This window comes from Osmerus eperlanus, chromosome 4, assembly GCF_963692335.1.
Source record: "Osmerus eperlanus chromosome 4, fOsmEpe2.1, whole genome shotgun sequence".
Lineage (NCBI taxonomy): Eukaryota > Metazoa > Chordata > Actinopteri > Osmeriformes > Osmeridae > Osmerus > Osmerus eperlanus.
The window spans coordinates 17,833,924-17,861,275 of record NC_085021.1 but is presented as its reverse complement, the minus strand read 5'-3'; the positions used below and the strand labels follow the sequence as shown (position 1 = coordinate 17,861,275).

At 47.2% G+C, this 27,352-nt stretch overlaps 4 protein-coding genes across 6 annotated transcripts; 3 read left to right on the top strand and 1 right to left on the bottom strand.

The window, feature by feature from the left end:
* Positions 1-482: 482 nt before the first annotated feature.
* Positions 483-3,834, top strand: gata1b (GATA binding protein 1b). The gene is made up of 6 exons (XM_062459787.1): positions 483-637; positions 1,008-1,255; positions 1,401-1,901; positions 2,067-2,212; positions 2,397-2,522; positions 2,690-3,834. Exons 2-6 carry the CDS (start codon positions 1,024-1,026, stop codon positions 2,978-2,980), a joined length of 1,296 nt encoding a protein of 431 aa, XP_062315771.1. The 5' UTR covers positions 483-637; positions 1,008-1,023; the 3' UTR covers positions 2,981-3,834.
* Positions 3,835-5,142: 1,308 nt separating this feature from the next.
* On the top strand, positions 5,143-15,246 carry hdac6 (histone deacetylase 6). Of its 3 annotated transcripts, none has more exons than XM_062459784.1 (28): positions 5,143-5,215; positions 5,683-5,796; positions 6,648-6,776; positions 6,933-7,018; positions 7,344-7,428; positions 7,588-7,628; positions 7,759-7,855; positions 7,933-8,030; positions 8,249-8,353; positions 8,469-8,537; positions 8,759-8,885; positions 9,036-9,101; positions 9,208-9,267; positions 9,419-9,508; positions 9,739-9,845; positions 9,940-10,007; positions 10,183-10,336; positions 10,426-10,554; positions 10,658-10,826; positions 10,935-11,137; positions 11,520-11,712; positions 11,860-12,009; positions 12,087-12,261; positions 12,360-12,736; positions 13,118-13,276; positions 13,396-13,542; positions 13,907-14,035; positions 14,138-15,246. In XM_062459784.1, the coding sequence occupies exons 2-28, from the start codon at positions 5,707-5,709 to the stop codon at positions 14,204-14,206; spliced, it is 3,372 nt and encodes a 1,123-aa protein (XP_062315768.1). In that variant the 5' UTR covers positions 5,143-5,215; positions 5,683-5,706; the 3' UTR covers positions 14,207-15,246. The 3 variants fall into 3 exon arrangements, with proteins under 3 accessions (XP_062315768.1, XP_062315769.1, XP_062315770.1); XM_062459785.1 differs by having other exon boundaries at positions 5,163-5,226; XM_062459786.1 differs by lacking the exon at positions 5,143-5,215 and adding an exon at positions 5,231-5,289.
* An 889-nt stretch (positions 15,247-16,135) lies between these two features.
* Positions 16,136-19,373, top strand: lhfpl4b (LHFPL tetraspan subfamily member 4b). Its single transcript, XM_062459783.1, has 5 exons — positions 16,136-16,401; positions 16,728-17,153; positions 17,264-17,491; positions 17,736-17,793; positions 18,089-19,373. The coding sequence occupies exons 2-4, from the start codon at positions 16,730-16,732 to the stop codon at positions 17,759-17,761; spliced, it is 678 nt and encodes a 225-aa protein (XP_062315767.1). The 5' UTR covers positions 16,136-16,401; positions 16,728-16,729; the 3' UTR covers positions 17,762-17,793; positions 18,089-19,373.
* Positions 19,374-20,452: 1,079 nt separating this feature from the next.
* On the bottom strand, positions 20,453-26,079 carry pcsk1nl (proprotein convertase subtilisin/kexin type 1 inhibitor, like). The gene is given in 4 exon segments (XM_062459782.1): positions 20,453-21,198; positions 21,201-21,327; positions 21,570-22,093; positions 25,922-26,079. Coding segments are annotated over 4 exon segments (1,002 nt in total). The 5' UTR covers positions 26,000-26,079; the 3' UTR covers positions 20,453-20,925.
* Between the last annotated feature and the right edge of the window lie 1,273 nt (positions 26,080-27,352).

The following is a 27,352-nucleotide window of genomic DNA, read 5'->3' as shown; positions in this document are numbered from 1 at the left end:
CATAAAGTAAACTTCATTTTCCAGGTCTTAACCTCCTTCTAATTTCCCTGAAAACTAACAGAGTGCACAGTCGTCCAGTGAAAAGCCGCTGCAGCACTTTGTTAAACAAATGATCACCTAACACCAGTGGTTGGCATTATTTGCATCGCTGACTGCCCACCACTCAACTGTTAAGTTGTAGCTGTTATCTGAAAGCCTTCCTTTGTATTCTGCATGAGCTAGGATTGTGTCCAGTAACTGTTTTGTTTTAGCAGCACTTTAAATCACCAAGAGATGATTTGTGTGGCTTCACGTACACTCAGGTTATGATGATCAAATGACCAGGTATTTGTTCAATTTAATGCATGTGCCCAGACATAATTTTTTTCACACACACACATACACATACACACACACGCAAACGTCTGCTGCCCTGATCCCTCCCACACTTCACATCCCCTAAGCTCCTAGTTAACTCCTAGATCAGACAGTGCCTACTAGTCCTCAGAGTATCCAATGCCAGGCACATCATCCGATCTCTCAGTTATTTTCTTACCTCTGGATTCTCCAACCTTAAAACTCTCCATACACAACTCATAGGGGTAACCCGTCTGACACACGCAGCAGAAAAGGACATTGGGTTACAATCAAATATTGTGTGAGTATCAAATATTGTCAGTTGAAGAATTCTTTTTTGTTTAGTACACAGACTTTCATGGTAAACATGTAGTCCCTGCTCGTTTACACCAACTGTAATGACCATGTTGATGAAAAGTACTGAGTATGTTTTACATATGTGATGTGGATGTCCAAGTAAAACTTTTCAACTCATCCAGTCAAGTGTCTCTTAAAAACAATTGGTGGAGATTCATTGGTAATCTGCTGTCATTATCAATCTCTCCTCATATAAGCCATGTTAATGTGAAGTCTTCTGTGAAGATAAATATGCATGGAGTTTGGTAGATATTAATAGTGTAAACTGTTTTCATGCATTTTGGCAATAACTGTATTTGATCCCGGTCATCCAGCCAGCTTCACACAGGGATGGAGGCCACATCAGAGTCCTCTGGATGGAGCTCCCCAACTCTGCTGTCGTCTGAGCCCAGGTCCAGCTTCTCCACAGGAACCAGTTCAGCCTGTCCAGAGCCCCAGGCCCAGTCTGAGAGCCAGACCCAGACCCTGTACCACACAGTCCAGTCTGAGCTGGGCAGCCTGCCCCCCTCGCTCTCCAGCCACAGCCACAGTCGGCCCACACTGACGTTCACACACAGTCCAGGTAAGCAGATTCATGAACCCTAATGAACATATGTATGTACCTACACACACACACACACCCACACACACCCACACACACACACACACACACACATTTATAGGTCCTGCCACAACTGACTCTCATGTGATCTCTTTCTCTCTCTTAGCTCACCAAGTCTACTCCTCCCTAAACGGTAACAGTGTCCCGTGGTTGGAAGGTTCTGGCAGCCCATCACTGGGTGCCTCTTTTACTTCACCCCTTTCCACCTGGCACACCAACCCTTTCTCCAAGACCTCCATAAACCCCCTCACCTCAGCCTCCTTTCCCCCAAAAAACATCTCCTTGGCCAACTCCAGGAATGAGCTCTCTTCCCCGGGATTTGATTGCCAAGAAAGTCCCAGGCTTCAGGAGGCCTTGCAAGAAGACAGTCCGACTGAGGAACATGGAGGAAGTTTCTTTAATCTCAACCCAGCTGGAGTTGATGGTTACAGCCACCCTGCAGCCCATTCCTACCCCCATCCTCTGGATTACTATGGCTCCTACGGCCCCTACTCCTCCACCTTTGGGCAGGACTACACCTCAGCAGCCCTCTACACTCCCCCTGGAGGGCTGGGCTACCCGCTGTATTCTACACACCTGCATAACAAGATCAACCTTTCTCCCCCAGGTTAGAACCTCTCTTTGACTCTATCCGAAACACCCCGAAACTGTGTGTGCATGTGTGTGTGTCTGAGAAAATCTACACACATCGGTCTGCATTTGTACACTTTGTAAGTGTGTCAGTGTGTCTGTGTTTGTATCCTGACCTGTCATATACTCTTTGTGGTGGCAGATGACCGTGAGTGTGTTAACTGTGGGGCCACTGCCACCCCTCTGTGGCGTCGGGATGGTACAGGCCACTACCTCTGCAACGCCTGTGGACTGTACCACAAGACCAATGGGCAGAACCGACCTCTGATTCGACCCAAGAAGAGAACAGTATGTTGGAACCGTACAGCTCTACAATAGTGTTCTATTGAGTGTTGGAATTGACAGAACTATTTTTGGGGGAAGAGCAAGAGCTTTGTTAGGTTATGTGTATCCTGAAGTGCTCTGTGTGTGCTCACTGACTTGTCTTGTAGCTCCTGTTGAGTGACTCTATCTCTATTGTGCCCCTCTGCAGATGGTGAGCAAGCGAGAGGGCACCCACTGTGCCAACTGCCAGACCAGCATCACCACCTTATGGAGACGCAATGCCAGCGGAGAGCCTGTGTGCAACGCCTGTGGACTTTACTACAAACTACATCATGTAAGCAAAAGACACACAATATGTTTTGCAAGGAGAGTACACACAGGTACTGATAAATTAACTCTCCTCTCTCCTCTCTCCTCTCTCCTCTCTCTTCTCTCCTCTCTCCTCTCTCCTCTCTCCTCTCTCCTCTCTCCTCTCTCCTCTCTCCTCTCTCCTCTCCTCAGGTGAACCGCCCACTCACCATGAAGAAGGAGGGAATTCAGACCAGGAACAGGAAGGTGTCCAGTAAAAACAGGAAGTCCAAAAAGAGTGGAGGAGTGTCAGAGACGGAGGAGGCCGCCAACCAATATCTGATGGCCCCCGGACCCCTGCTCTCCTATGGTCACTCCACTTCCTCCCACATACTCCCCTCTTTCTCTCCATCATCTCTCTCTCCATCTCCTCTCCACTCCTCCTCTGCCAGACTGTACTCCTCCTACCAAACATCCTCAGGAATGGTGCCCACCCTTGTGTAAGGGAGAGAAAATACTTAATTTTTTTATGAATACTTAGTGTGTTTGTTGATTGCTTTGGTTGTTTGGTGCCTTGGGTGGTTAGGCTAAACTTATTAGATGGTTTCTATGGGGTTCAATGCACCAAAAGGGATCATTGTAGTTCACCTTTTTATGTTTCTCAATGGTATTTTGTATAAAACTTTGTAGCATTTTTGATTGAGGAAATAAGTGTTTTGTCAAGAGCTTCAGGGATGAAGAGGAAACTGGATATAGTGTGTGATATTCAACAGAATGATAGCATCATAAGCATTGTGAGATTATAATTAAAATAATGAAATATTTCATAAATGTACAAAATTGTACTCATGTTTTTGTTTTTATAATGCTTCAGCATTTCTTTTCGGTTTCTGTAGTTGGCGGGCCGATCCCTTAGTCAGAGTTATAAGTTATAATCATGCCTTTGTCTATACACCCTTCAAAGCTCAATGCAATTCTACTGAAGTAGTATGCAAATGATTCACTTTCCATGGCTGTATGGATTACAAAAGAGAAATGTAGGTGACATTCATACATGTCTGATCTGATGTGTCTATTGAAACCACCTGTGAACACTCAGTGAACAATGTCCTTGTTTTAACTCCAAGGTGAAAATGTACGAATAAAAAGCACTTTGGTTTCCTTCTTAACTTTTCTTTTGTCCAAATGATTGTAAACATCTAACTGGCAGCATGCAGTAATGAACACTTATCTGTTCAACTGTAAGGAGCTTGAGTGGTCAATAGTCACATTCATGTTTTTGGCACCTTCTCCAAAACAGGTGTGGTATCTTTGTGTAAAGGCAATCATAACCACCATAATAAAGCTTTAAACATCATGGTGTAGTTAGTAGTTTGTTTCTCTCTTTGTTCAGTGTACATCCATATCCATGCTGATGATTTCTGTTGTGACAGGAAAAGGTGAGTAACACGTAGAGGTTAAAACAGGGGTTGCATCCTAGATGTAAGGATGAACTAAGTATGTCTGGTTCTTATCAACAGTAGAAAGAACCACAGTTAACTTTACAGTTTCCACACACTCCCTTTCAGGAAATAGATGAGTTTCTGATGGAAAAACTGGATTCTCCAGGCAGGAGTGAACAATTCTTAGTATTACTAATGTTTACTTTGTTATGTTCTTATGACTGCTACACATTAAAAGCGCCCCACTTGTATTCCCTCCCTCCATCAGTCAGAAGCCTTTCACTGTTGACCACAGCTTGCACCAGGCCCTTGCAGGAGCCCCATTGTGCAAGGCAGGAGGCTTATGGTTTTCCGGACCCGCAGAAAAAAAGGGCAAGAGGAAAAGGGGGTGGCACAGACGGAGGTTGGTTGTGGTGGAGAGCGTGTGCCCCTACATTCATTTTTTATATGACGGCTGGATCCAAATGTTCTTTTCTTCATCTCTTCTTCTATGTCAGGCCATCAAGGTCTCTCATCCGTTGGTGTAGGCAGCTGTAGCCTGGGGGAAACAGGGGCAAATGACATGGAGAGATTAGCAACCACAGCACAGGTCTATACAATGCACTGAGCCATCCGTTGGTCCCCCTTAGCCGTCGATCACCCCCCCACTCACGCCTGGATGGGTGACAGTTATCTGTCACCTTCAACTCCACCTTTTACCACCCTCCGACTCCCTGTCTTAACATGCTGCTCTGCTATCAAATGTCACACCTTGCAACACAGTGTCCCTGTGCTTTTACACGTTTTTTAGGGACAATGATGACAGTTTGTGAGAGGTCTACAAAGCCCAGGTTCTGTATGTCATCTCTCAGTGTTTGCATCAATCCTTGTTTATGATCTATTATGCTCTCTTCCCTGCGATTTCAATAGCCTCCGCATAGTAACTGAATGTAAAAAGTCACATAAGGGTTCAGTTCTCAGATTAATTTAGACCCCAAAACAAGCAAACAGTCCTCTTTATTCCAAGACATCTTGTGTTGTTTACTACTCGTTTAACGACTAGCATGTCTCTTCATACTCTTACATAAATCTTTTTACTATGATTAAATAAATCAATAAATAACATATTGATTAAGTAACAGTAATTTCACTGTAACAGTGACCCCAAATGGTTACTTTGTAACAACACCACTAGGGGAGGGGGACAGCATGGGATGGCTGTCATGACGTAATTCATTTGCGCCCTGCTCAGGGCGTGTTGTTGTGCGACGTTGCCAATTCGCGCTTTTAGAGGGCTATCTCAAAATCAGCTGTGACTGTGAGTAAAATGTATGTTTTAAAAGCGTAATTTTTGTTATTGGAGCTCTGCGATAGTGGTTCTCTATTATTTTGGTAATATAATTTCAAATTACTTTATAATGTTTTACAGTTGTTTAATGTTTTGTCTAGCTACCTAAGTTAAGTTAAGGACTTGTATTGCTTAGACTGATATTTATTTTAATTTGTATTGATTAAGCTGCCAAAAGCACTAGCTTGCTGGCTTGCAACCAGATAATTCTGGTATTTCTTGTTATGGCTGTTTTATCTGTTGTGGAAGTAGCTAGCCTAGCCTAGCTAACAGCTGTCAAAACAAATCACCCTGCTTCAAAACAAGCTTCTATTCGTTGCCACATTTGGCAATTATAAGCTACATTTACAAACGTTGTTCACTCTAGGGTGTTCTCCCTATTACAAAATTAATTATTATGATGAGGACTACTTTTTGCTATTTTCCTGTCCTTGTAGTAGGAGGAAGGTGTCCTGCTCCAGATGGATTCTCTACCTAAGCCAGCGTCAGAGCCTGGCAGAGTGAGACGTTCCCCTCGTCTCTCCAAGTCTCCCGAAAAGAACACAGCTAAAGTAAGGCATTAACACACAAACACACCACCCAAATTTTTTTTTTGCTTGTCAGGTCCGTGTTATTATAGATATAAGTTTAGCACAGGTAAAGACTCAAAAACATTTGAGTTGGGTGGAGGGCATGTAGGCTAAATTCTATCTTAGTATCTGAATGCGAAGCTCAGTAGCAGCACAGCAGTGCAACCTGTTATCAAATATAAAGTGTGTGGCAAGTCTATATCGAATCCTAGTACAGATACTTCATCAACTTACATTTAGTCATTTAGCAGACATTTATCCAGAGCGACTGTAAGTACAGGGACATTCCCCCGAGGCAAGTAGGGTGAAGTGCCTTGCCCAAGGACACAACGTCATTTGGCATGGCCGGGAATCGAACCAGCAACCTTCTGATTACTAGCCCGATTCTCTAACCGCTCAGCCACCTGACTCCCCCTTAACCAGCGAGTAACTGATAACGACTATGTTCAAAACCAGAATCACCAATCACTGCTTATCCCCCCCCCTCCCAACGTATATTTACATAGGTTCTTCTCTGATTGCACCGCCAATTCTTCCAAAAAACCTTCTAAACTAAAATTGCCAGTGTTCCTGATGAACTGCATATCTGCCAATCAGGTGGTTGAACTGTGAATGTCGCCATGCCAATCATCCACACGCAGGTTGGAATTTGCCCCCGTGCTTCTCAGATAACTACTAAACAAGGTTACAGTGGAGTGTTTCTGTTGAGACGCTCACCAAAGAGTTCCAGTTCTGTCTTGCCAGGGACACTGCTTCACACCGTGTGGAAGGGAGAGAAGAGCCTAGGGTCAGAGTTCAGAGTAGCTGCCTGACTGCGGGGCTCTTGTCTGTAGCTCTCTCCCCAGCAGGAGAGGGGGAAGGCCAGTGGGAAGAAGAAGACAAACCTGCAGGAGGCCAAGAAGAAAGGAAGGATGGATAGAAGTAAAGGAGAAGAGGAGCTCACCAACCAGCTAAAGAACCTGGTACTATGATGGACCTGGTTCATGTTCACTCTGAACATTGTGTGTGTGTGTGTGTTTTTCACAGTCCATGTACATGTGTGTGGGTATGGGAGGCTTGACTTTTATGGAGATTTGGTTACAAGTATGTAAACTAAGATACTTGCATTGCGTGTGTAGGAGTTGAATAAGAAGCCACCAGTTACTGGTACAGGTTTGGTCTTCAGTCAAACATTCACCCATCACCGCTGCCTGTGGGACACAAGGTAAGCCTTCCTTTCTTGCCCCATGTTGTTTATTTGTTGCACAATTGTTCTCGTCTCATCCTCTCTCTCTCTGTCATGTCTCTGTTTCTCTGTGACTGATTCACTGATACTTAGCTTTCCTCAGTGTGATGTGAGTTGCAGTACTGACTAAAGATTGACAGTGAACCGAGTTTTTTTGTAGACTACATGCCATCTTGGTTTAAGATGACAGATCACTGATAGAACAATCACTAAACCAGCTACTATAAATAGCGGCATGTTATTTCCTCTCGTCTCCACCCATTGCCCTGTCACATATGATCTTTGCTATTTTTTTTCCTTTCAGCCACCCAGAGTGTCCAGAGAGGGCCAGCGTCATCATGGAGCAGGTGGAGAAACAGGGGCTGCTGCAGCACTGTGTCCAGGTGGAGGTGAGAGAGAGAGGGGGGGGGGGCTCGGCAGGGGCCAGGGGAGAGGCTGAGAGGCTGGAGATTAAGAAGGACTACCTGAGTGTAACGTAGTCCACATGGTGGACTACTGGTGTTTTATGATGCCATGTCAGTCTCAGCTGAGCTCTCTCTGTGTCTCAGGCCAGAGCCGCTGCTGAAGAGGAGCTGCTGCTGGTCCACAAGTAGGCTGTTCTTCTGACGCCGAGCGCCCACTCACTGCTCCTAGTGACATCAGGTCACCTCAGCACACACGTCAGACGTTCAGAGGCCAGCCTGGTAAGCCTGTTTGAGACCCTGTGCTTGTGTGTTCAGGAGGGAGTATGTGGAGCTGATGAGGTCCACCCGGGCCATGCCAGAGGACCAGCTGAAAACCCTGTCTGACTCCTACGACTCTGTCTACCTGCACCCTGTGAGTGGGCCTGTGTGTGGGGGTGTGTGGGGGTGTGTGGGGGTGAAAACATACTGATGTCTTGTGTCACACTCCAGGAGTCGTTCAGCTGTGCCACTCTGGCAGTGGGCGCTGTCCTTCAGCTCGTCGACAAGGTCTTGACCTCGGAGCTACGCAACGGATTCTCTGTCGCCAGGTAACCCCTTAACAACAGTATCATCTTGCCTTTAGTTTGTTCTTATTATAATAAGCCTACATGTTAGTCTACTCATGTTTTTCCCGAAATGCTCACACTGTCAATCATAATGATGGGAGAAAATCAAACAGATTTCTAGCCATATAATTAGCATTAACGTACACCCTGACCCGACACTGCTGTTGTCCATATGAACTTTGTTTGTACGGTTTGCCCAGACCCCCAGGACACCATGCCCAGGCTGACCAGATGAACGGCTACTGTATGTTCAACAACCTGGCTATCGCTGCCCGCCACGCCCAGAAACAGCACAAGATCCAGCGGTCAGGCTTCTCACACCCCGCACACAGTCTGTACTCAGTGAGTAGTGTGCCGCGTTGCAGACGCCTCAGGTCAGAGTAATCATACACAGTCCTGGTGTGTTTGTGTGTCCTCCAGGGTTCTGATAGTAGACTGGGATGTTCACCACGGTCAGGGGATTCAGTACGCCTTCCAGGAGGACCCCAGGTATGGGTCTATCATGTCTCCTCTGAAACTCTCTCTTGTTGTCTTTCTCCTCCTCCATTCCTACTATCATTATGTGTCCTGAAATCAGCCCAGTTTTGGTGCACCCAGTGTTGGTGCTGTCCAAGGTCCTGATGCACTCTCTATCCCCCCTCTCTGTCTCCTTCTCTGACTCTTTCTCTCTGTCTGTGTCTCTCCCTCTCTCCATCTTTCTCTCCCCCCAGTGTGCTATACTTCTCAGTCCACAGGTATGAGCAGGCCTCCTTCTGGCCCCACCTGCCAGAGTCAGACAGCTCTGCTATAGGCACAGGAGCTGGAGAGGGCTACACTATCAACTTGCCATGGAACAAGGTAGCTGTGTGTGTGAGAGATAGAGATTTTTATTGGGGGTTTGTACTGCTCATGTTTAAGTACAAAACCTTTATATTGATTGGTTGTATTCTTACTGTGACATTGAGTCTCACACTTTTTTTATCTCTTTCTTTCTTTGTCTTTCTTTAGACAGGGATGAAAGATGCAGATTACATAGCAGCCTTCCAGCAGCTTCTCTTGCCTGTGGCCTATGAGGTGGGGTGGATATGGTGACATCTGGGCACATACGTGCTCCGACTACAATACTTCCTGGTTATTTGGCCCTCGGTTGTTTTTGACAAGTGTGTCTGTGTGTTTGCAGTTCCAGCCTCAGCTGGTCTTGGTGGCAGCAGGCTTCGACTCAGTGATCGGTGATCCTAAGGTGAGTTACGGCAGGGTTCATATGGTGCTTATGTTCTTCAAATCTATTTGGTTCAGCAGTCTTTGTTAGCTTTTTCAATAGTTGGCCTATATGTTTGTGGATGGATGTGTATGACCGTGTGTGTGTGTGTGTGTGTGTTGTTGTGTTCCAGGGGGAGATGTCAGCCAGTCCCCAGTGTTTCTCTGTCCTGACCCACATGTTGATGGGTCTGGCCCAGGGCAGGGTAGTGCTGGCTTTGGAGGTAACCACACACACTCACATGCACAAGAGCACCTCACACACTCACCTGTAAGACAGAACCAGAACCACACGCACTCACTCACCACATCAGATGACTAGTAACTACTAGTCAACACCATATGGTTGCATACATTGCGTTGCCTAGCAGCTGTTGGTGCATCCGTCGTTGTGATGGTGGTACTGATATCTTCCAGCCAGCTGCTAACTTTGTCTCGCTGTGTTTCCTCCCAGGGGGGTTATAACCTGCAGGCGACAGCAGAGGGCGCCTGTGCCTCTCTCAGGTCTCTCCTGGGGGAGGCCTGCCCCCCCCTAAGCCCACCTGGAGCCCCCTCAGACAGGTGAGGCTCATCCCCTGTTATGATCTGATGAGACAGGGCCTCACTACTCTGGACTGTGATTAGGAACCCTGTGTGTGTGTGTGTGTGTCTCCAGTGCTCTGAAGTCCATCTCACAGACTATCAGTGCTCTCTACCCACACTGGACCAGCCTGCAGGTGCTAGGTGAGTTAGGAACAGGTGCTAGGTGAGTCTGTATGTAAAATAGAATGGAGATGGGGTCTTGTAGAACCTTCCAGTGTGCTACAATGTTGTGTTTTGGAACTTGCTGTGGTTTCAGAAGCAGAGGAGACTTTGGAGAATATTCCAGAAGCATAGCCTCACTGTGTTTTCTCCACAGAGGGCGGTCCACTGGGTGGAGCTGACCCTGCCATAACCCCAGCAGATTCCAGGGCAGACAATGAAAATAGTCCAGGAAGACCCAGTCCCAACGGCCTGACAACAGGCCTCGTATACGACCGCAGGATGATGGAACACCACAACATGTGGGACAGGTGAGTGGGAGTGTGTGTGTAAGCCTGTGTGTGAGTAGGTGTGTGTATATGTAGGTGTGTGTGTGTGTAATCTCTCCTCTGTCGTTTAGCCACCACCCAGAGCTGCCTCAAAGGATATCAAAGATCTTTTCCCGCCACGAGGACCTGGGCCTGGCGGCCCGTTGCCAACGGATACCAACACGCCTGGCCACAGAGGAGGAGCTGGCTAGATGTCACGGGCAAGTAACACACACTCGCATGTCTAGTCTTACTACATGTGTGTGTCTGTGTGTGTGAGAGCCTCTCTGTAAGTTGTGTGTGTGTGTGTGTGTGTGTTTCTAGCCTGGAGCACATAGCTATGATCAGGTCCACAGAGAAGATGAAGCCCAGAGAGCTGCACAGACTGGGGGAGGAGTACAACTCTATCTTCATCAGCAACCACAGCTACAGCAGTGCCCGCCTGGCGGCAGGGTCCTGCTTCAACGCTGCTCACGCCATCCTCACTGGACAGGTCCACACATACACACACACACACGTTTTGTTTATCTAGCCTTGTGGGGACTCAGAACACACACACAGTGAGGTGTAAGGTGGCAGGTGTGGTCTGCGTCGTCCCCAGGTGAGGAATGCGGTGGCCATCGTGCGTCCTCCAGGCCACCATGCTGAGCAGGACACGGCGTGTGGCTTCTGTTTCTTCAACACGGCCGCCCTCACCGCGCGCCACGCACAGTTCCTTTCCCAGAAGCCTCTGCGAGTGCTCATCCTGGACTGGGACGTTCACCATGGCAACGGCACCCAGCACATCTTCGAAGAGGATGACAGGTGGAGGACAGCCCACATTGTCTCTCTTTCTCTTGCTCTCTCTATGTTCTCTCTCTATGTTCTCTCTCTATGTTCTCTCTCTGTGTCTCTCTGACAGACAATAATTAGCAAATAATCAGTTTTCCTCTTGGTGATGTGAGTTGCAGTCCTGACAGATGAATCTGAAGATGGACAGTGAATCTGACAGAATTGTTGCAAAGCTGGTTTTCTAAGTGTAGACGACATGTCATCTAGGTTTAGGATTACAGATCACTGATTGAACAATCACTGAGACAGTAACTCTAGATGGTCCTTCGTTTTTTCCTCTAACGTCCACTGACTGCCCTATCTTTTTTCACATCTTCTTCTTTGTCTTTTTTTCCGAATCTCTCCTCTCCTCCAGTGTTTTATACGTGTCCCTCCATCGCTATGAGGACGGGACTTTCTTCCCCACGTCTGAGGACGCTGACTATGATAGGGTGGGCCAAGGCCGGGGGCGTGGCTACAACGTCAACATCCCGTGGAGTGGGGGCAGGATGGGAGACCCCGAGTACCTAGCCGCCTTCCACAGTGTCGTGCTGCCCATCGCTAGAGAGGTACACACACACACACATACACACACACACATACACACACACACACATACACACACACCATCCATACTAACTCATTGTAGATTTGCTGTGTTATTCTGGAGATGATACTAAATGTCATGCCCCATGCCCCCCCCCCCCCCCTTCTAGTTTGACCCGGGGCTGGTGCTGGTGTCGGCTGGGTTCGATGCTGCCCGAGGAGACCCCCTGGGGGGGTACCAGGTCACCCCTGAGGGCTACGCCCACCTCACACACTTGCTGAACAGTCTGGCTGGGGGGAGGGTCCTGGTCATACTGGAGGTATGCATACACACACACACACACACACACACACACATAAACCCCATCAGTGATTAATTGATTGCCTCTCTCCGTAGGGAGGCTATAATTTGACGTCTATCTCCGAGTCTATGGCCATGTGTACCAGCATGCTTCTGGGTGACCCCCCCCCCGTCCTGCCCGTCCTGCCACCCCCTCACCCGAACGCTGCCTTCAGCATCAACAACGTCCTGCGTACTCACGCCCCCTACTGGGCATCACTCAGAATACAGAGTAAGTCTGTTTTGTAGAGTGACTCTTTATTAGTGTGAGAGTTATTAGTGTGTGGACCAGCATCTCTTTGAGTTTGATATTTATTTTCCCCTCTCCAGTCCCAGAGTCTCTGCGCCTGTCTCTGCCCTCTCCCAAACCCCGGGGGAAGCGCCACTCCAAGGGTAGTAGGAAGCCAGGGGGCCAGATCTCCCCTGGGAGCAGCCCTGCTCAGGCAAACACCCCAGAGACACCTCTGCCCCCTGCTGGGGTGAAGGACCACATGCTGGATGAGCTCACAAAGGGACTGGTCTCACTAGACCTCAATCAAACTACCTCAGCCAGTCCTAGTCCAACATCTGTCCCAGTGGGAGGGGCTAGGCAGAAGGTCCGGCCTAGTCCTCAGAAGAGCCCAACTAAGGAAGGGAAGGAGGAGCCTGTGTCATTGAGCACAGAGAAAGACCAATCAGCCACCAGGAAGACTGAGGCCCAGCCCCAGGTGAGGAGTGTGATAGGTTAACTGACAGACACAGTCAGGTCTCCCAGGCCTGGACTCGGACCAGCAACAGCGCTGTCAGCTTTAGTTGTTTAAGGTGTTTGCAGTATGGGAACAGATACAGATTGTTCATGATTGCATATTTAACACAAGTTTTAAAAATACAATATAAAAATTGTTCCAAACTTGCTTGTCAAAGGAACCTAAATCATAAGTCCTAAATCTATCCTATATTTGCTGTTGCGGTACAACCTGGACTTATCTTGAGGTCTCAGGATGTCAGTTGAAAAGCTGCTTTGTCAGTTAATGGTAGTGAGCCTGCGGTTAGACCTACATATTTAGAAGGTGATAACCAGACTTCCCCGTCCTCCTCTCTCCCCATAGGTTGTTGCCGAGGTAACCTCTGACATGGCGGCAGTGGGCCAGCTGAAGGTGGAGGCCGGAGGGGAGCAGGACTCTACTGCAGAAGAGGGTGCTAGCGGCTGGTCGAAGAAGGAGGAGCCAGTGTTTGAGCTGATCTGTGGAGGCGTGGACATGGACGGGGTGCGACATCTGTCATGACACAAGTTACATCCACACAGGATCAGTTTACACACTACAGACGCACACATACACACAAAGTGCAGAGATATACTTCCTAGATGTGTGTGTGTGTGTTGTAGAGCACCATGTACGTGGTGGACCCTCTGTCCTGGTGCCCTCACCTGGACCAGGTGAAGCCTCTGCCTTCGGGGGGCATCAATGTGTTCCTGCCGTGCCTCGACTGTGGCTCCGACGCTGAGAACTGGACCTGTCTCACCTGCTACCAGGTACCACAGGATATTTCACCATACACTGGCATAGCACATCATTACATTTACATTTAGTCATTTAGCAGACGCTCTTATCCAGAGCGACTTACAGTATGTACAGGGACATTCCACCCGAGGCAAGTAGGCCATTGAAATCAAAGTTGAATTCATTAGAATTGAATTGGACTATTGAACCATTGCAATTTTTCTGTCTCAGTCCCAAAACGTTTTAGCAAACAGACAGAGGGACAGACACACACACACACACACACACACACAGACATAAACACACAAACATACAGATGACATGAGAGCTCCATCTGACTACATTTACCAGAACCCAAAATGTCTGACTGCCCCCCTACTTCCTGCCCCGCCCCAGGTGTTCTGTGGTCGCTATGTGAACCAGCACATGGTGACCCACGGCCTGGTGAGCGGACACCCTATGGTGCTCAGCTTCGCTGACCTGTCTGTCTGGTGCTACTCCTGCGAGGCCTACGTACACAACAAGGTCTGGCCCCGGCTAGCTTCTGTTTCATTCATCTGTTGTCTGGATATCTATTTTCCTGTGACTCAATCCCTCTGTTCTCTGTCCCCTTCCCCCGTGTTTCAGGTGATTTTAGAGGCGAAGAACTCTGCCCACTGTGCCAAATTTGGAGAGGAAATGCCCGCCTCGGGCTGAGCAGAGAGAGAGAGAGACAGAAAGAGGGATGAAGCAGAGAGATGAGAAGATTTAGAAGAAAATGAGATGTAGGTTTTTTGCGAAGGAGTTAAGCTGGAGCAGATCATGCCTCTCTGGGACTCTGGGTCCTGCTGACCTGCCTGTATCACCAGCTCCTCTGTGCCTGAAGCTCTCTGCCATATTATTATCCAGCTCTTTCAATCGATACCCCTCCTCTCCCTCCTTCTCCCCTTCCTTTTCACTCCACGTCTTCGCTCACATCTTCACAAGAGATTCTCAGTGCCTGTAAGCACATGCAGTACACCACAACGTGATGAGAATGTGGATGTCATGGAGAGCTAGTCACACCCACGCTTTGACACCTCCAGTTCTCCTCTGGAGCTAAAACCTTTCACAAACTGTTTCTAGTGTACACCTGTGTAGTGGTCAGGCTTTATGACAGGGTCTGTCTCAACCTTTTAAAGTGCATATGTTCCAAACTGAAACCCATTTATGCAAACAAGACTTCCTGGTTTTAATTTGATAGGATGTGATACATATACTCCCCATCCTGACTGTTTGTGAAGGAAACTTGTCTAACTAGCAGCGACAGGACTAATGGTGCTATGATGTCATTCATCATCATCCTCATCATCATAGATTTGATTACACAGTATTGTCCGTTCCAGCATGGATACAGTTAAGGTACAGTAGGATGCTAGTGGTTTGTGCACATAATACACCGGTTTGTAAAGCTTGGTACGCTTGGTATTATTTCATGTTTTCAAACAAGTAGAACAAAAAAAAAGAACAAAAAACTACTATGTGCAATATTCTGTTTCAAAGCATCGATCGTCTTCTTTTGTAATTGTATTATTGGAATTGTATTATTTGTGTTATTTTCCATGCTTCTTTATCTCTGTTTCCAAAGCCCACATGATATGTTTGATATACTTTTTAAATCTCAATCACTGTAACTTATGCTCTTTTTATGTTTTACAATGTGCCACATGGTTTGAGTTTGAATAAAACTTTGATGTCTCCATAAAGGCTGTTCTGTATTAACAGTGTATTCTATTGATTTGAACTACTGATACCCATTTAATAGAATTATAACTGAAATAACAATTACATACTATTACATTTGAGTTGAGTGAACATATTTTTCAGATTGGCTTTTTCCCTTAAAATAAATTAGATTTTCTCTTTTAATTCAATCTAAGAATGAATTAACCCAACCTTGGTATTTTTTGTAAGTAACTTTGCAACAAATTTGAAGCTACTGTAAGAGTAAGATGAATGCCATAAAAAAATAATTGAATAACAATTTAATTATGTATGATTATGTCCTGGATGTTATTGACTGTTGCTGCAGATGCGTCTCTGAAGCACGAGTTCTCTGTCCTCGATCTCTCCTGATGTCTCCCCTCTGGTTTTCTCTTAATTGTTGTTTGGGTTCTGTATTCAGTTGAGGTTACTATGGAGATGCCTCATCTGCCCCCTCCCCCTTTCATCTTTTCTGTCCATCTTCATTCCTCTTACCCCCCTCTCTTTGCTTTAATTGTCTGCTCCATCCTCTCTCTTCCTGTTTGCTCTCTGTCTGCATTTTCTTCTTTCTATTTTCCTCTGTCTATTTCTTTGTTCTCTCTTCTATTCCTCTAGGGGATGGCGATCATTCTCTCAGTGCTGCAGTGTTCAGCAGTCTCTTCCCCTCCCCCTCAGAAATACAAACCACTGCACCATCCCCTTCCCCCACTTCACTCCGTCACTGCATTTCTCCGTCCTGCACCCCCCCTCCCCCCCTTTTCTCTCTCTGCCGATATTTCCCTTCCTCCGTCTAACCCTCCCTCCCTCTTGATCTCTCTACTCCTTCATCACGCTGAATGCCCCCCTCTCTGCTTTGCACATTTGTTCTCCCCCTCCCTTTCTCCATCTCTCCCCTCTCCTCCCACCCTCCCTCCCTTCCTCTCCTCCATGTGTGACGAAGGCAGAATATCGCCATCTCTGATGCTTTGGGCCTGTGTCTATTTGCGTTTATTTCGCCATCACAGGGGGGAAAAATTGAGACTAATTTGTTCTAAAATGTTATTTTTTCTGGGCTCATCCCTCGCTCACGTGTGACGGGATCCAGGTGCCGTTTGGATCCAGATCTAGCGTGATCATCTGGAGAAGACAGGCAGAGACCCTCAGACCGTACAGCTGCTCTCATCATCCAGGTGAACAGGACTGGGTTAACAGTACAATGCAACACTAATAGATATTTCTTTCTAAACCATGGACAGACCATGTCATTGTGTTAGTGTGAGGCTGGGCATTATCCTTAATGCATGTTTTTCAGTGGGATTGTTTTTGCGTACCCTAATATTAATGACTTATTCTTAGCCTCTGCATGTAAATAGGACATTGACATCTCAGATGTAAACACCAGGCTGAGCTTATACTCGACACATTTCTCTGGATGCCTGGTTGTTTTTGTTGTTGCTCTGCTATCAATCTCATCTACCTCCCTTTCCCTTCCTCTATCTCCCATGATGCTGTGCAGGCATGGCCATTACGCCCCACACAGCGGAGGTGGCGCGCCTCTACCAGACGGAGTTTGTCCGCAGCGCCCGGGCGGTGGGCGTGCTCTGGGCCGTGTGCACGCTCTGCTTCGCCATCATCGAGGTGGTGGTGCTGGTGCAGCCCTCCTGGGTGGGGACAAGGGAGCTCCACTACCAGAGCGGCACACCGCCCCCTACATCGGGTACGCTCGGTCTGTTTGAGGTGTGCCTGGAGTCCGACTGGCCCGTACCTGAGTGCCGCGGGTCTCTGAGGACCCTGACGCCCCTGCCCTCCTTCCAGTCTCCCGCTGTTCTGGTGTGCATGTCCCTGACCATGGTCTGGGCCAGCGTCGGCTGTCTCTGTCTGTTCAGGTTCTGCAACGCTGCCACCGTGTATAAGATCTGCGCCTGGTTGCAGCTCACTGCAGGTAGTCCTAATCCATGACGTAAACACTATGAAACCCCAGTCCTCTTTGCCACAGATTGACGAGACCTTCCCTCTCATCCTCCCCTCTCATCCTCCCTCGGTCCGTCTCAGGGTTCTGCCTTGCGCTGGCCTGCGTGCTGTTCCCTGACTCCTGGGACTGTGCTGAGATGCGGGCCCTGTGTGGGGAGGCTGTGGGCAGCTTCTCCCCAGGAAACTGCTCCGTCCACTGGGCATTCGTGCTGGCCATGCTGGGGGTGCTGGATGCTGCCATCCTTGCCACGCTGGCCTTTGTGCTGGGGAATCGCCAGGACGCACTTCTGCCTGCTGATGCCAAGGATGGTGAGTGAAGAGCAAAAAAGGCCAGTGAACAACAGAGTAGGAAGTAGAACAGTGCAAAACTGAATGTATTCGAGTAGAACTATTATATTTGAATAATCATGAGCTTCTGTTTATGTTAACCCCCGACGTGTCTCTGTGTGTGTCTCTGTGTGTGTGTGTCTCTGTGTGTCTGTGTGTATTTGTGTGTGTCTCTCTGTGTGTCTGTGTGTGTGTGTGTGTCTCTGTGTCTGTGTGTTCTCTCCAGTGACTGGGCTGCTGCTGGCTGCATAGTGTCACCTCTGATCTGGCTGTCAATTAAACAAGTGAGTCTTTCATGGGCTGTCTCCAAGCCAATCAAACTATTTGTTTCTGAGCATTAAACTGAAAACTAGAGCTGTGGTTTGTTGTCTTTAGTACAGACTATACTCTGAATGTGTTTACCTGTTGATTTCATTTTTTATTTATGTTTCATCTTCATCGGGTGTTCCATTCTCTCCATTTATGTTTGATTCTGTGTTTTACCCTCAGTGGTTATTTCTTATCTGATAAGTGAAATTCTGTTCTGTTCTTTCCTTTCCTCATCCCTCTCTTCTTTTCCCCTCCTAACATTCTCCACAGGTGACCCTTCCCATCATCAATGTTCTAACCATTTCCTCAAGATGAAGACAGAACATTCTGACCTCCTGATTTCCTTCTTCTTTCCTTCCCCCATCATTACATCATTGTGAAGGGACAGCTTACATAACTACCCTGCCTGGAGACTGTCACCTGGCAACCCTGTGGTCCTGTCGTCAGGGCAATGGAGAGGAGCGATGAGTGAGCGTTGTCCTCTGTGTTTGTACCAGACAAACAGGATGTTAGGGTGGAGGAGCAAGAGGATACTGAGAGCTTGTGTAGTTTAATCCAAAACATGTCATACTGAAATACATAGAATACTAGTGCTGATAATGATATGGTGCCCTACAGTAGCTCAGTGTTGAGAGGCCAGTATAGACTGGGTTATCTGGTTTCCCTCTAGTTCTCTAGGAGCGACTGATGCCTTATTCACCTGTAATGCTTTTCCATTTACATGAATTGAGATCTTCTTTCGGAGAAAGGGAGGGAGGGATGTAGAGAGAAAGAAAGATTATTGTTTTATGACACTATCTGGATTTGACTCCATCCATTCAGCTGTTTCATTGCAGTTTAACGTTATCCCTCTGTGAAGATCAGACAACCAGATGACTGTGAGGAGAAATATTGTGTTTCTGGTATGATAAACATTCCATATTCTGTATCAGTGTGTCTAGATTTGGGAATCAATGTTAGTGTTGATACTGAAGATGCCAAGTGACTGTGTTGTTCTCCCAGGGTGCTAGATCTTTGTTAACGTGTGCATGCTTCTCTAGTGTGGAGAAACCCTCTCTGTGCGTGTCTGTTAGGACAACCATGTGGAAATAGCAATTATAGATCACCGGTAACTGTTGACTACATTATATTCAAAGTTTTTGGTAGCTTTGGAATTTTTTAGAATATAGAATATGTTGATGTACTGTAACCAAGCATGAATATGCAAAGAACTTAGTAAGTGTTGGAACGTATACAGCATCTACTAACTACCTGTGTCTAATCTATGATTACATATGTAATGTGATCTATTTTCTTGTAAATCATGTGTTGTAAGATGAAGAAGTGATAGAGACTCACTAAACCTTATTCAACAGCAATAGAGGCAATAGAAAATGTTTTCACATCAGATTTTATTACCGTGATCCACATTACGATAAAATAGAGTGCGTAAATATGTATTTTTGTACACAATTTTTAATTGCACAGATATTTGGAAAAGCTACAATAATTAGACCCACATCTCTCTGTGCACAAATGTAGAGAGGTGTGTAGAGGAGGAAGGAGGGGGGGGTAAGGAAAGGGATAACTGGGGTGAGGGATGAAAGAGGTGGGAGGAGGTGCTGAAGGGAGGAGGTGCTGAAGGGAGGAGGTGCTAAAGGGAGGAGGGGTGCGACAAAGGGGCCAAGGAAGTCGAGGAGAAGAGGGCGTGAGGGTGAAGTGAGTTTTGTTAATCACACGTTTAGTATTATATTTACGGTTTGCGTCGGCATTGTTGTGAGTATTCATGTAAGCCACTGGCAAAGCGGGAGAGTAAAGGTAAAGAGCTGCTGTTAGAAGCAGGAAGGGATGAGTTACTGTAGGATTAAAGGTCAACGGTTCAAGAGTGGACAACCCCAAATTCATACAGGCCCAGTCTGTAGCCATAGCAACAACATCCTCCAACCTGGAGTTACTTTGTCTGAAAGAGAGAGAGAGAGAGAGAGAGAGAGAGAGAGAGAGAGAGAGAGAGAGAGAGAGAGAGAGAGAGAGAGAGAGAGAGAGAGAGAGAGAGAGAGAGAAAGAGAAGAGAGAGAGAGAGAGAGAGAGAGAGAGAGAGAGAGGAGAGAGAGAGAGAGAGAAAGAAGAATGAGTGGGCCATAGAGAGAGGGGCAGAGACAGATGGGAGAGAGAGAGAGAGAGAGAGAGAGAGAGAGAGAGAGAGAGAGAGAGAGAGAGAGAGAGAGAGAGAGAGAGAGAGAGAGAGAGAGAGAGAGAGAGAGAGAGAGAGAGAGAGAGAGAGAGAGAGAGAGAGAGAGAGAGAGAGGAGAGAGAGAGAGAGAGAGAGAGAGCAGCCTGACATTACGGTTCTACTTTGATGCCATGGTAGTGAGTGCACCATTGTTATGTGACAGACATATCACTTGTGGTAGGGCATCAAAGTACTTGGTCCAGCATGACCCTTTGTGCTTCTCTTTGTGTGTCCTGTGGTGCTACTGTACTCTCCTTATTCTACTCCACATGTGTGTAACTCTACGTGAAAAGCAGCTGTCTCGAATTTCATTTACCAATAAATACCAATAAGACAAATTACACAAGGGAGTCTTTCTAATAGGATTCCGTGATGCTGTGTATGTATGATGTGTGGTGTGTGCTATGTATGTGTGTGTATGTGTGTCTGTAGGTGTATGTGTGTGTGTGTGTCATGCTGATAGCCGGCCAGTCTTGTCCGCTATAACGGGAGGATGGATGGGCGCTGTGTTTGCAGACTACTGCAGGTTTTACAAGTAGCATCAAAGGAGCAGAGCTTTAATGTTCACTGCTGTCATGTATGTAACTTCTGATCCACTTCAGACAGCACCAGAAGAACGATTATGTGTTAGTTATGTGTTTGAGTTTGCATATACTTTTGGGCAACAGTGAGAGAGCTGTATAACGTAAAGGAATCAGGACAGCTGAACTGTGCTGAATTAATGAGTCATACTCATCTGAAATGTCATCATGTCGACACTGTGGCTACTGTAGACTGTATGAACATAAAGTGTGGTCATCCTTTCTTCACAACTCCAAATTTTTTGCACCTATCTCCTGTCTTTTCTGCTCTTTCACTCACTTCCTCTCTCATCCCAATCTCCCTCCGCCCATCCTCCCTACTGGGGTATGTATTGTAGGATGTGTTGGACCAGCAAGTCGGGGTCATAGGTCAGTGCTCTCCTCCTGCGCCTGGATCTGCCAGAGGGCGGTTCGGGATCCACACGTTTCATCCTCTGGAGCCCCTGGGGTGGGGGTCTGTACCCCCCCTCCACCCCGGCCCCTCCCTCACCCCCCTCCTCATCACCCAGCCTCTTCACCCTCAGCAGGGGGCCATCCTGGCTCAGCGAGGTGGGGGCAGCGTCGTCCAGGGAACGGCGGGATCTCTTGTGGACAGGGCTGGCTGGCCTAGCGGCCTAGCGCCTCCTTCCACGGCCACTAGGTCCCGCCTCGCACGGCGACCAGATGGACTCTGTGGGTTGCTAGGGGAGATGCTGGATAGGATCTTAGCAACCAAGTATCTGTATGAGACACATAATAAAACCCCAGTATTGTAAATAAAGTGATCTATATGTAATACTACTATTAGAAAACTGAGTTTACTGATTACTGCACTGTCAATTCTATAATAGACCAATTACAACTGTTGTGCATCCCGTCAAGTACTGTAGAACCAATGGAAAAAGATCCCAAATCATGATGGATCAAATCAAGATGCATAGCCGCCAATAAATCTATGAAGTGTCCCATGTGTGCTCCTTACCTCAGGGTCTCCTGATCTCTGTTCTGTTTGTCTGAGTCTGGGACTTGAAGTCCAGCCTGTAGCATCCTCTCCTGTCTGTAGCGCTCCAGCAAGGCCTGAGTGAGCTGGGGGTCCAACAGGCCTTGCCACGAAGCCTGGGGCTTTCCCATGCTCATACCTTGATCTGTCTCATCGTAGTCTGGGGGGTAGGGAAAGTCCCCAGGCCCCTCCTCCTGCTCCTCTTCCATGCCTCTATCCCCACCCTCCACTTCATTGAGGAGGCGTAGCATGCCAGCTAGGTATGCAGCCTCTTGCTCTCGCCTCTGGTCACTCTCAACCAATCGCTGCAGAGCCTGGCCCATGCCCTGTCTCCTCCACTCATCTGGTTGGTAGTATAGCTCTTTCCCCCGCCCTCTACCTTCAAAGACAGCAGGATCTGACATCATCTGGGCCTCATAGGGCAGCAAATCCCGGAGGTCGCGGCGGGAGCGGTGGTTTCCTGTCCGGTCCTGAGCATGTCCAGCGCTGTGGCCTGCGGAGAGAGACTGAGAGAGACACACTGAGGATCAGCACCACTGGAACACACACTAACACACACTAACACACACTAACACACACTGACACACACAAACACACACTAACACACACTGACACACACATACAAGCACACCTGACACACACACTAACACACACTAACACACACTGACACACAAAAACACACTAACACACACTGACACACACATACAAGCACACCTGACACATCCTAATCATGTTTGGTATTATAAATTCATGCTGCAGTGTCATAAATCTAGATGGTCATAAACTGAGGCATGCGACAGAGGGAGAACATTGCTATTTGAATTTAGTGGGTTCAGGACAAACAATATAATACTTTATCGGACCAGTTAGTTCCGTCTGGTTAACCTGAGTCCTCGGTTTGACAATCGGAAGATTTCTCAAGAATGGGGCAGCATGTTTGTTTGTTTCACCAGCAGGCTATTATGTTAATATACTGCCACAGGTCTAATGTACATTTTGAATAAGTTTGAACGAGAGGTTGAGTTTAAATCATTGTAAAAAATCCTCTCCCACTCACATCCTTTCAACCTCATAGTGAGTCAGTTGCGTGGATCACATATGCAGACACGCTGACACGCTTACACACATTTATGCACTTGCAAATCCACCCACATAACATGTGCTTCCTTCTCAGTGGCAGTAAGTGTCCAATCTCAATCTGCCAGTTCCTATAGCCCATTTCCGCCCCACTGATACATGGTTCTGACTAGGGTGTTCTGGATGATACTTTTAGATTAGAATTCATTTTATACAATTCCATTCCATTCCATTAGATATAACTTTCGATTGTTGTCATGGTCACAGCCATTCATCCTAGAATCACCTGCCTGCAACTGTCAGCATTAAAAGCCCTCAGCCATTCTCAGCCGCCATAACAACCATAACCTCACACCACTCTATCACTGCAGCCTTCTGGCCTGACAGAGAGAACACTGCTCTTCCGTTCTGCTGACTCTGCTGTGTGGTCCTGGCCGGAGCACAGGCCGGTCGGTCCTGGGTGATTCAGAGGAACGTTCATCATCTGCACAACCCCGGCCTGTCACCCCGGCCTGTCACCCTGGCCTGCTACTCTGTCACAGACCTCCCCCTCAGGAAGACACAGATCAATTTTTCGTCCGGAATGCTGCCTGCTTCTAAAGAACATCCGGAGAAGGAAGAGTCCTAAATGAACACTCTGGAACTACTGCTGTACACAGTGGAGCCTGAAATCCACAGGAGCCTCATGTGGGGCGCACATGATGTTCCCTTCTGTTCATGGTCCTCATCCAGGAACACCTGACCATAAGGCCAGGGCTGGGGTGGGGATTGTCAGGGGGAAAGTGAACCGTGGTTCCTCTGGGGGTAAGTGTTAAGCCTTTAAGGGGGTGGATGCACCAGCACTGGCTGAGTTGCTTTTTCATGCTCAGAAATAAAGCAACTCCTGTGTGAATAATGTGAAGGTAGTTTCTGAACATGGCCTTGAGGATGATGGGTTCACAGCCCTGTTTCATACGGCCGATTGGTTGAGTCAGACCCAGATGCAGTTTGATTGGCCGGGGTGTTTAGTTACTCATGGCGAACGTCAGTGCGTAGAGAGGGAGGGGCCCCAGGGACTGTAGGGAGTCAGAGCATCAGTGTTTTGGTCGATGGGTGAGTCACGCCACCTCGCTGACGCATGAGGATGTCTTTGCTGCTTCAGAATGCACATGATGGTGACGGGAGTGTGGGCCGACGCAGGCGTCACATGAACACCCGCACACACACTCACACACAACAAACAGATACACACAATTCCTTTCTGACAGACCATCAGTCTGGAGGTCTTAATGAACACATAAACAAACACGCACACACACCGAAGCACTGAAGGTGTTATCACAAAACCTTCTGTTGCATTTCATGAGCAAACATAACGAGTAGAAAATGTAGGGTTTTAAAACTGGGGGCCATGGAAACCAAAGGTACCATACACACAATGGCAGATGTATACAAACACTGCGGGTGCAAAAGAGCCTCCATTCAATACGCATTGTGTGTGTGTATTCACTAGTGTGTGTGCTCGTGTGATTGGGAGCTTTGTATTATCAGGATATTGGCTGTGTCCTCATGTCAGTGGGTGATTAAACCCAGTTGCCATGACAGCGCAGCTCCTGTGTTCTCCCCAGTCCTCTGATTAGATTGAACAGCAGCTTCAGCTTGGGTCTCTACACTGCAGCTACGTGTTCTACACACACAGTCTCTTTCATCTCCATCCCTCCACACACACGTATCCACACGCAAACACACACACCTTTATCTCCACTATACACACAGGTTGTGTGGATGTGAGAAATAATATTAAGATACATGAAGAAAACATACAACAGATAAATGGATGTGTTAATGAAAAATGGATGTGAGGACAAATATGGACAGCTGGATGGAGACTGACCCTGGGATAAGGTCTTCTAAACAGGGGATACAGTACTGGGTCTCTACACTGTGGTTGTTACATAATAACCATCAATCAGTCTGCCCTGGGGCTCCATGGTAATAAGACTGCACACAGTCCTATCAATGTCAACAGTACAAACAACCACATCAGCTCACAGAACGGTCTCTGTCAAACCAAGCTCTAAACGCAATGATAACAATCATCTGGAGAAGGAGCTGGAGGGGGAGGAGCAGGAGGAGCAGGAGGAGGAGACAAACAAGACGAGGTGTGAGAGGAGGAGAAGCAGACAAGGAGACAGAGGAGGAGTTAGGGGTGGAGGAGGAGGATGAAGAGGAGGGGGATGAAGAGGAGGGGGATGAAGAGGAGGGGGATGAAGAGGAGGGGGATGAAGAGGAGGATGAAGAGGAGGGGGATGAAGAGGAGGGGGATGAAGAGGAGGAGGATGAAGAGGAGGAGGATGAAGAGGAGGGGGATGAAGAGGAGGAGGATGAAGAGGAGGAGGATGAAGAGGAGGGGGATGAAGAGGAGGAGGATGAAGGAGGACAACAGTGACGTATGAAGACAATTAAGAACCTTTCCTAAGGACCAGTCTAGTTTCAGACAGTAACCCTGCGATACACACCAGCAACACACACACATGTACACAAATACACCCAAACACGTCATTCTCCTCATTGTCATCCTTGTTCTCATCTGGCCAAAGTGACCTGTGTTTAAGGTGAACTTCCATTTCACTCCTGTCTGTTGTTACCTAGCAATGACAAGTCCAGCCCCTCCTCTCTCTGGTTAGTGTAAAGAGAGACCTCTGAGATTGGTTTCTGCAGAGGACAACACAACCAAACGCTCATACACTTTATTCATGTCTATAAAGTGGACTATTGACTATGTTCGATGTTGACTTGACGTGAACATCAATCATCAGAAATTTGCAGACTTGTATGATAAGAGCCTGATGTCTGCAAATAAAAAAAAATCTTACTTAGAAATGTGGCTTTTCATATATGATGCACAAATAGGTTATTATGTTATTATGTTGGACAGTATTTTATTCATGATTCATGATTCTAGATAAATAACCTTGCATGCAGACACACACACATACACATTTGTACACACTAGTGCACAAAGACAGCCTGAAACCACTCGCATTGTGCTGACACCATAACACACCTGTATATAACACTGATAATGTTGAAATCTGCATTCTGCTTCGTTTTTTTCCCCGTTTTTTTTACTTCTAGGAGACGTCAGTGGAATCAACACCTGTTCATCTCATGTGTTATCTATCATTAGGACGTGACGTTTAGCTGTGACGCTACACACATGCACACGCTCACACACACACACACACACACACACACACACAGGGGCAGCGTCTTACCTTGGCTTGGATGGCGTGTGTGTGCAGCAGGGTGAGGGAGAGCACCAGGAGGGTGCAGCTGGTCAGAGGGCCCATCATCCTGGAGGAGAGAATGAGGCTGCCCTGGAAAGGAAAGAGACACTCTGCCACTGAACGAGCGCAGAGACGGAGAGATGAGGACGGAGGGAGGAGCTTTATGTCTACAGACAAGGGGGGGAGGGAGGGAAGGAGAGAGGAGGGAGGGCTGTAGAAGAAAGGGAGAGAAAGAGAGGAAGTGGGAGGGAGAAAGAGGGCTGGTAGGAAATGGTAAATGGAAAATGCAAGAGGGAGGGAGGGAAGGAGGAGAGCAGGGGATGAGCGTCATCGAGAGTAACGTAAGGTGGGCTATGACACTGGTGGCTCTGTGATGCTGCACCGCACAGCTCCATGTCAACACGCTGGAGCTCCCGAGAACAACAGGAAACACAATCTCACCCAATCGGATCCCTTGATAGTTTCTTCTTTATTGAAATTTCCCCACAAGGATTCCACAGAATAAGAATACAACAGATTTCTGGATTGTGGTCTCTCCCCATAGTCATATCCATTGTCATTGACATTGTCTTCAAAGCTAAATATATATATATATATCATATACAGGAAATACATCACAACCAAAAGGCATTGAGGATCACGAGACATCTAACACCAACAACAACAGAGTATTGAACAGCATTTATAAAAGAGGAACGTGGAACAGAGCAGTATGTTGAGGAGATCGAGAGAAAGGGGGGAGGAGGAGAGTGAAAGGGGAACCAGAGTCAGGGAAAGAGGGAGGACCAAGGTAGAGATAGGAGAAAAGCTCCTGAAAGCTTAGATTCTACTCTAGGCAGAGTTTCATTCTCTAGTGTGATGTCATGTCTGAGCAGGCTGGACGCGATGACATCATAAACATGCGCTGATACGTGGAGATTGGCCATAACATCACCTGACAAAACAGAACAGCCCTCTGTGCATCCTCTAGGCTAGCTGGGAGGTTATTTACAGGTCTGTCTGTCCGACTGGTCAGGAGCTGGAGAAATCAGACCCTTCAGTCTGGAACTGGAGAGGGACATATATTAACCAATGTCTGGGAGTTCATGAACATCATAGGTTAAATGAGCAAAGGTGGACTTGTTTATCATAAACAAATACAATTGCTTCCCTCAATGCTGGCGGCAGTTCCTACGATTTTTCTTTTCGAAAGGAACGTGAATATTTTGGAAATCTATACAAGATGTACTTTGTGTAGCTACAATGCATACTGTGTGTCATTGTGTGTGTTCATTGTGTCCTCCATGCAGTGTCAAACTCAACTGTGTCTTAAATCATATTCACACAAGCTATGTGTTCGGTCCCCCAGATAATTGACCACAATACTCGCCTCTCAGTGGGTGAGAATGCATCACAGACACACATTAAGAGGAAGATGGA

Coding starts and splice junctions, on each gene's coding strand:
- gata1b (XM_062459787.1), top strand. CDS start 1,024: ATGGAGGCCACATCAGAGTCCTCTGGATGGAGCTCCCCAACTCTGCTG. Junction 1,256..1,400: donor GACGTTCACACACAGTCCAG/GTAAGCAGATTC, acceptor TCTCTCTCTTAG/CTCACCAAGTCTACTCCTCC. Junction 2,523..2,689: donor TTTACTACAAACTACATCAT/GTAAGCAAAAGA, acceptor TCCTCTCCTCAG/GTGAACCGCCCACTCACCAT.
- hdac6 (XM_062459784.1), top strand. CDS start 5,707: ATGGATTCTCTACCTAAGCCAGCGTCAGAGCCTGGCAGAGTGAGACGT. Junction 8,886..9,035: donor TCAACTTGCCATGGAACAAG/GTAGCTGTGTGT, acceptor GTCTTTCTTTAG/ACAGGGATGAAAGATGCAGA. Junction 9,846..9,939: donor CCTGGAGCCCCCTCAGACAG/GTGAGGCTCATC, acceptor GTGTGTCTCCAG/TGCTCTGAAGTCCATCTCAC.
- lhfpl4b (XM_062459783.1), top strand. CDS start 16,730: ATGGCCATTACGCCCCACACAGCGGAGGTGGCGCGCCTCTACCAGACG. Junction 17,154..17,263: donor CTGGTTGCAGCTCACTGCAG/GTAGTCCTAATC, acceptor GGTCCGTCTCAG/GGTTCTGCCTTGCGCTGGCC. Junction 17,492..17,735: donor GCCTGCTGATGCCAAGGATG/GTGAGTGAAGAG, acceptor TGTTCTCTCCAG/TGACTGGGCTGCTGCTGGCT.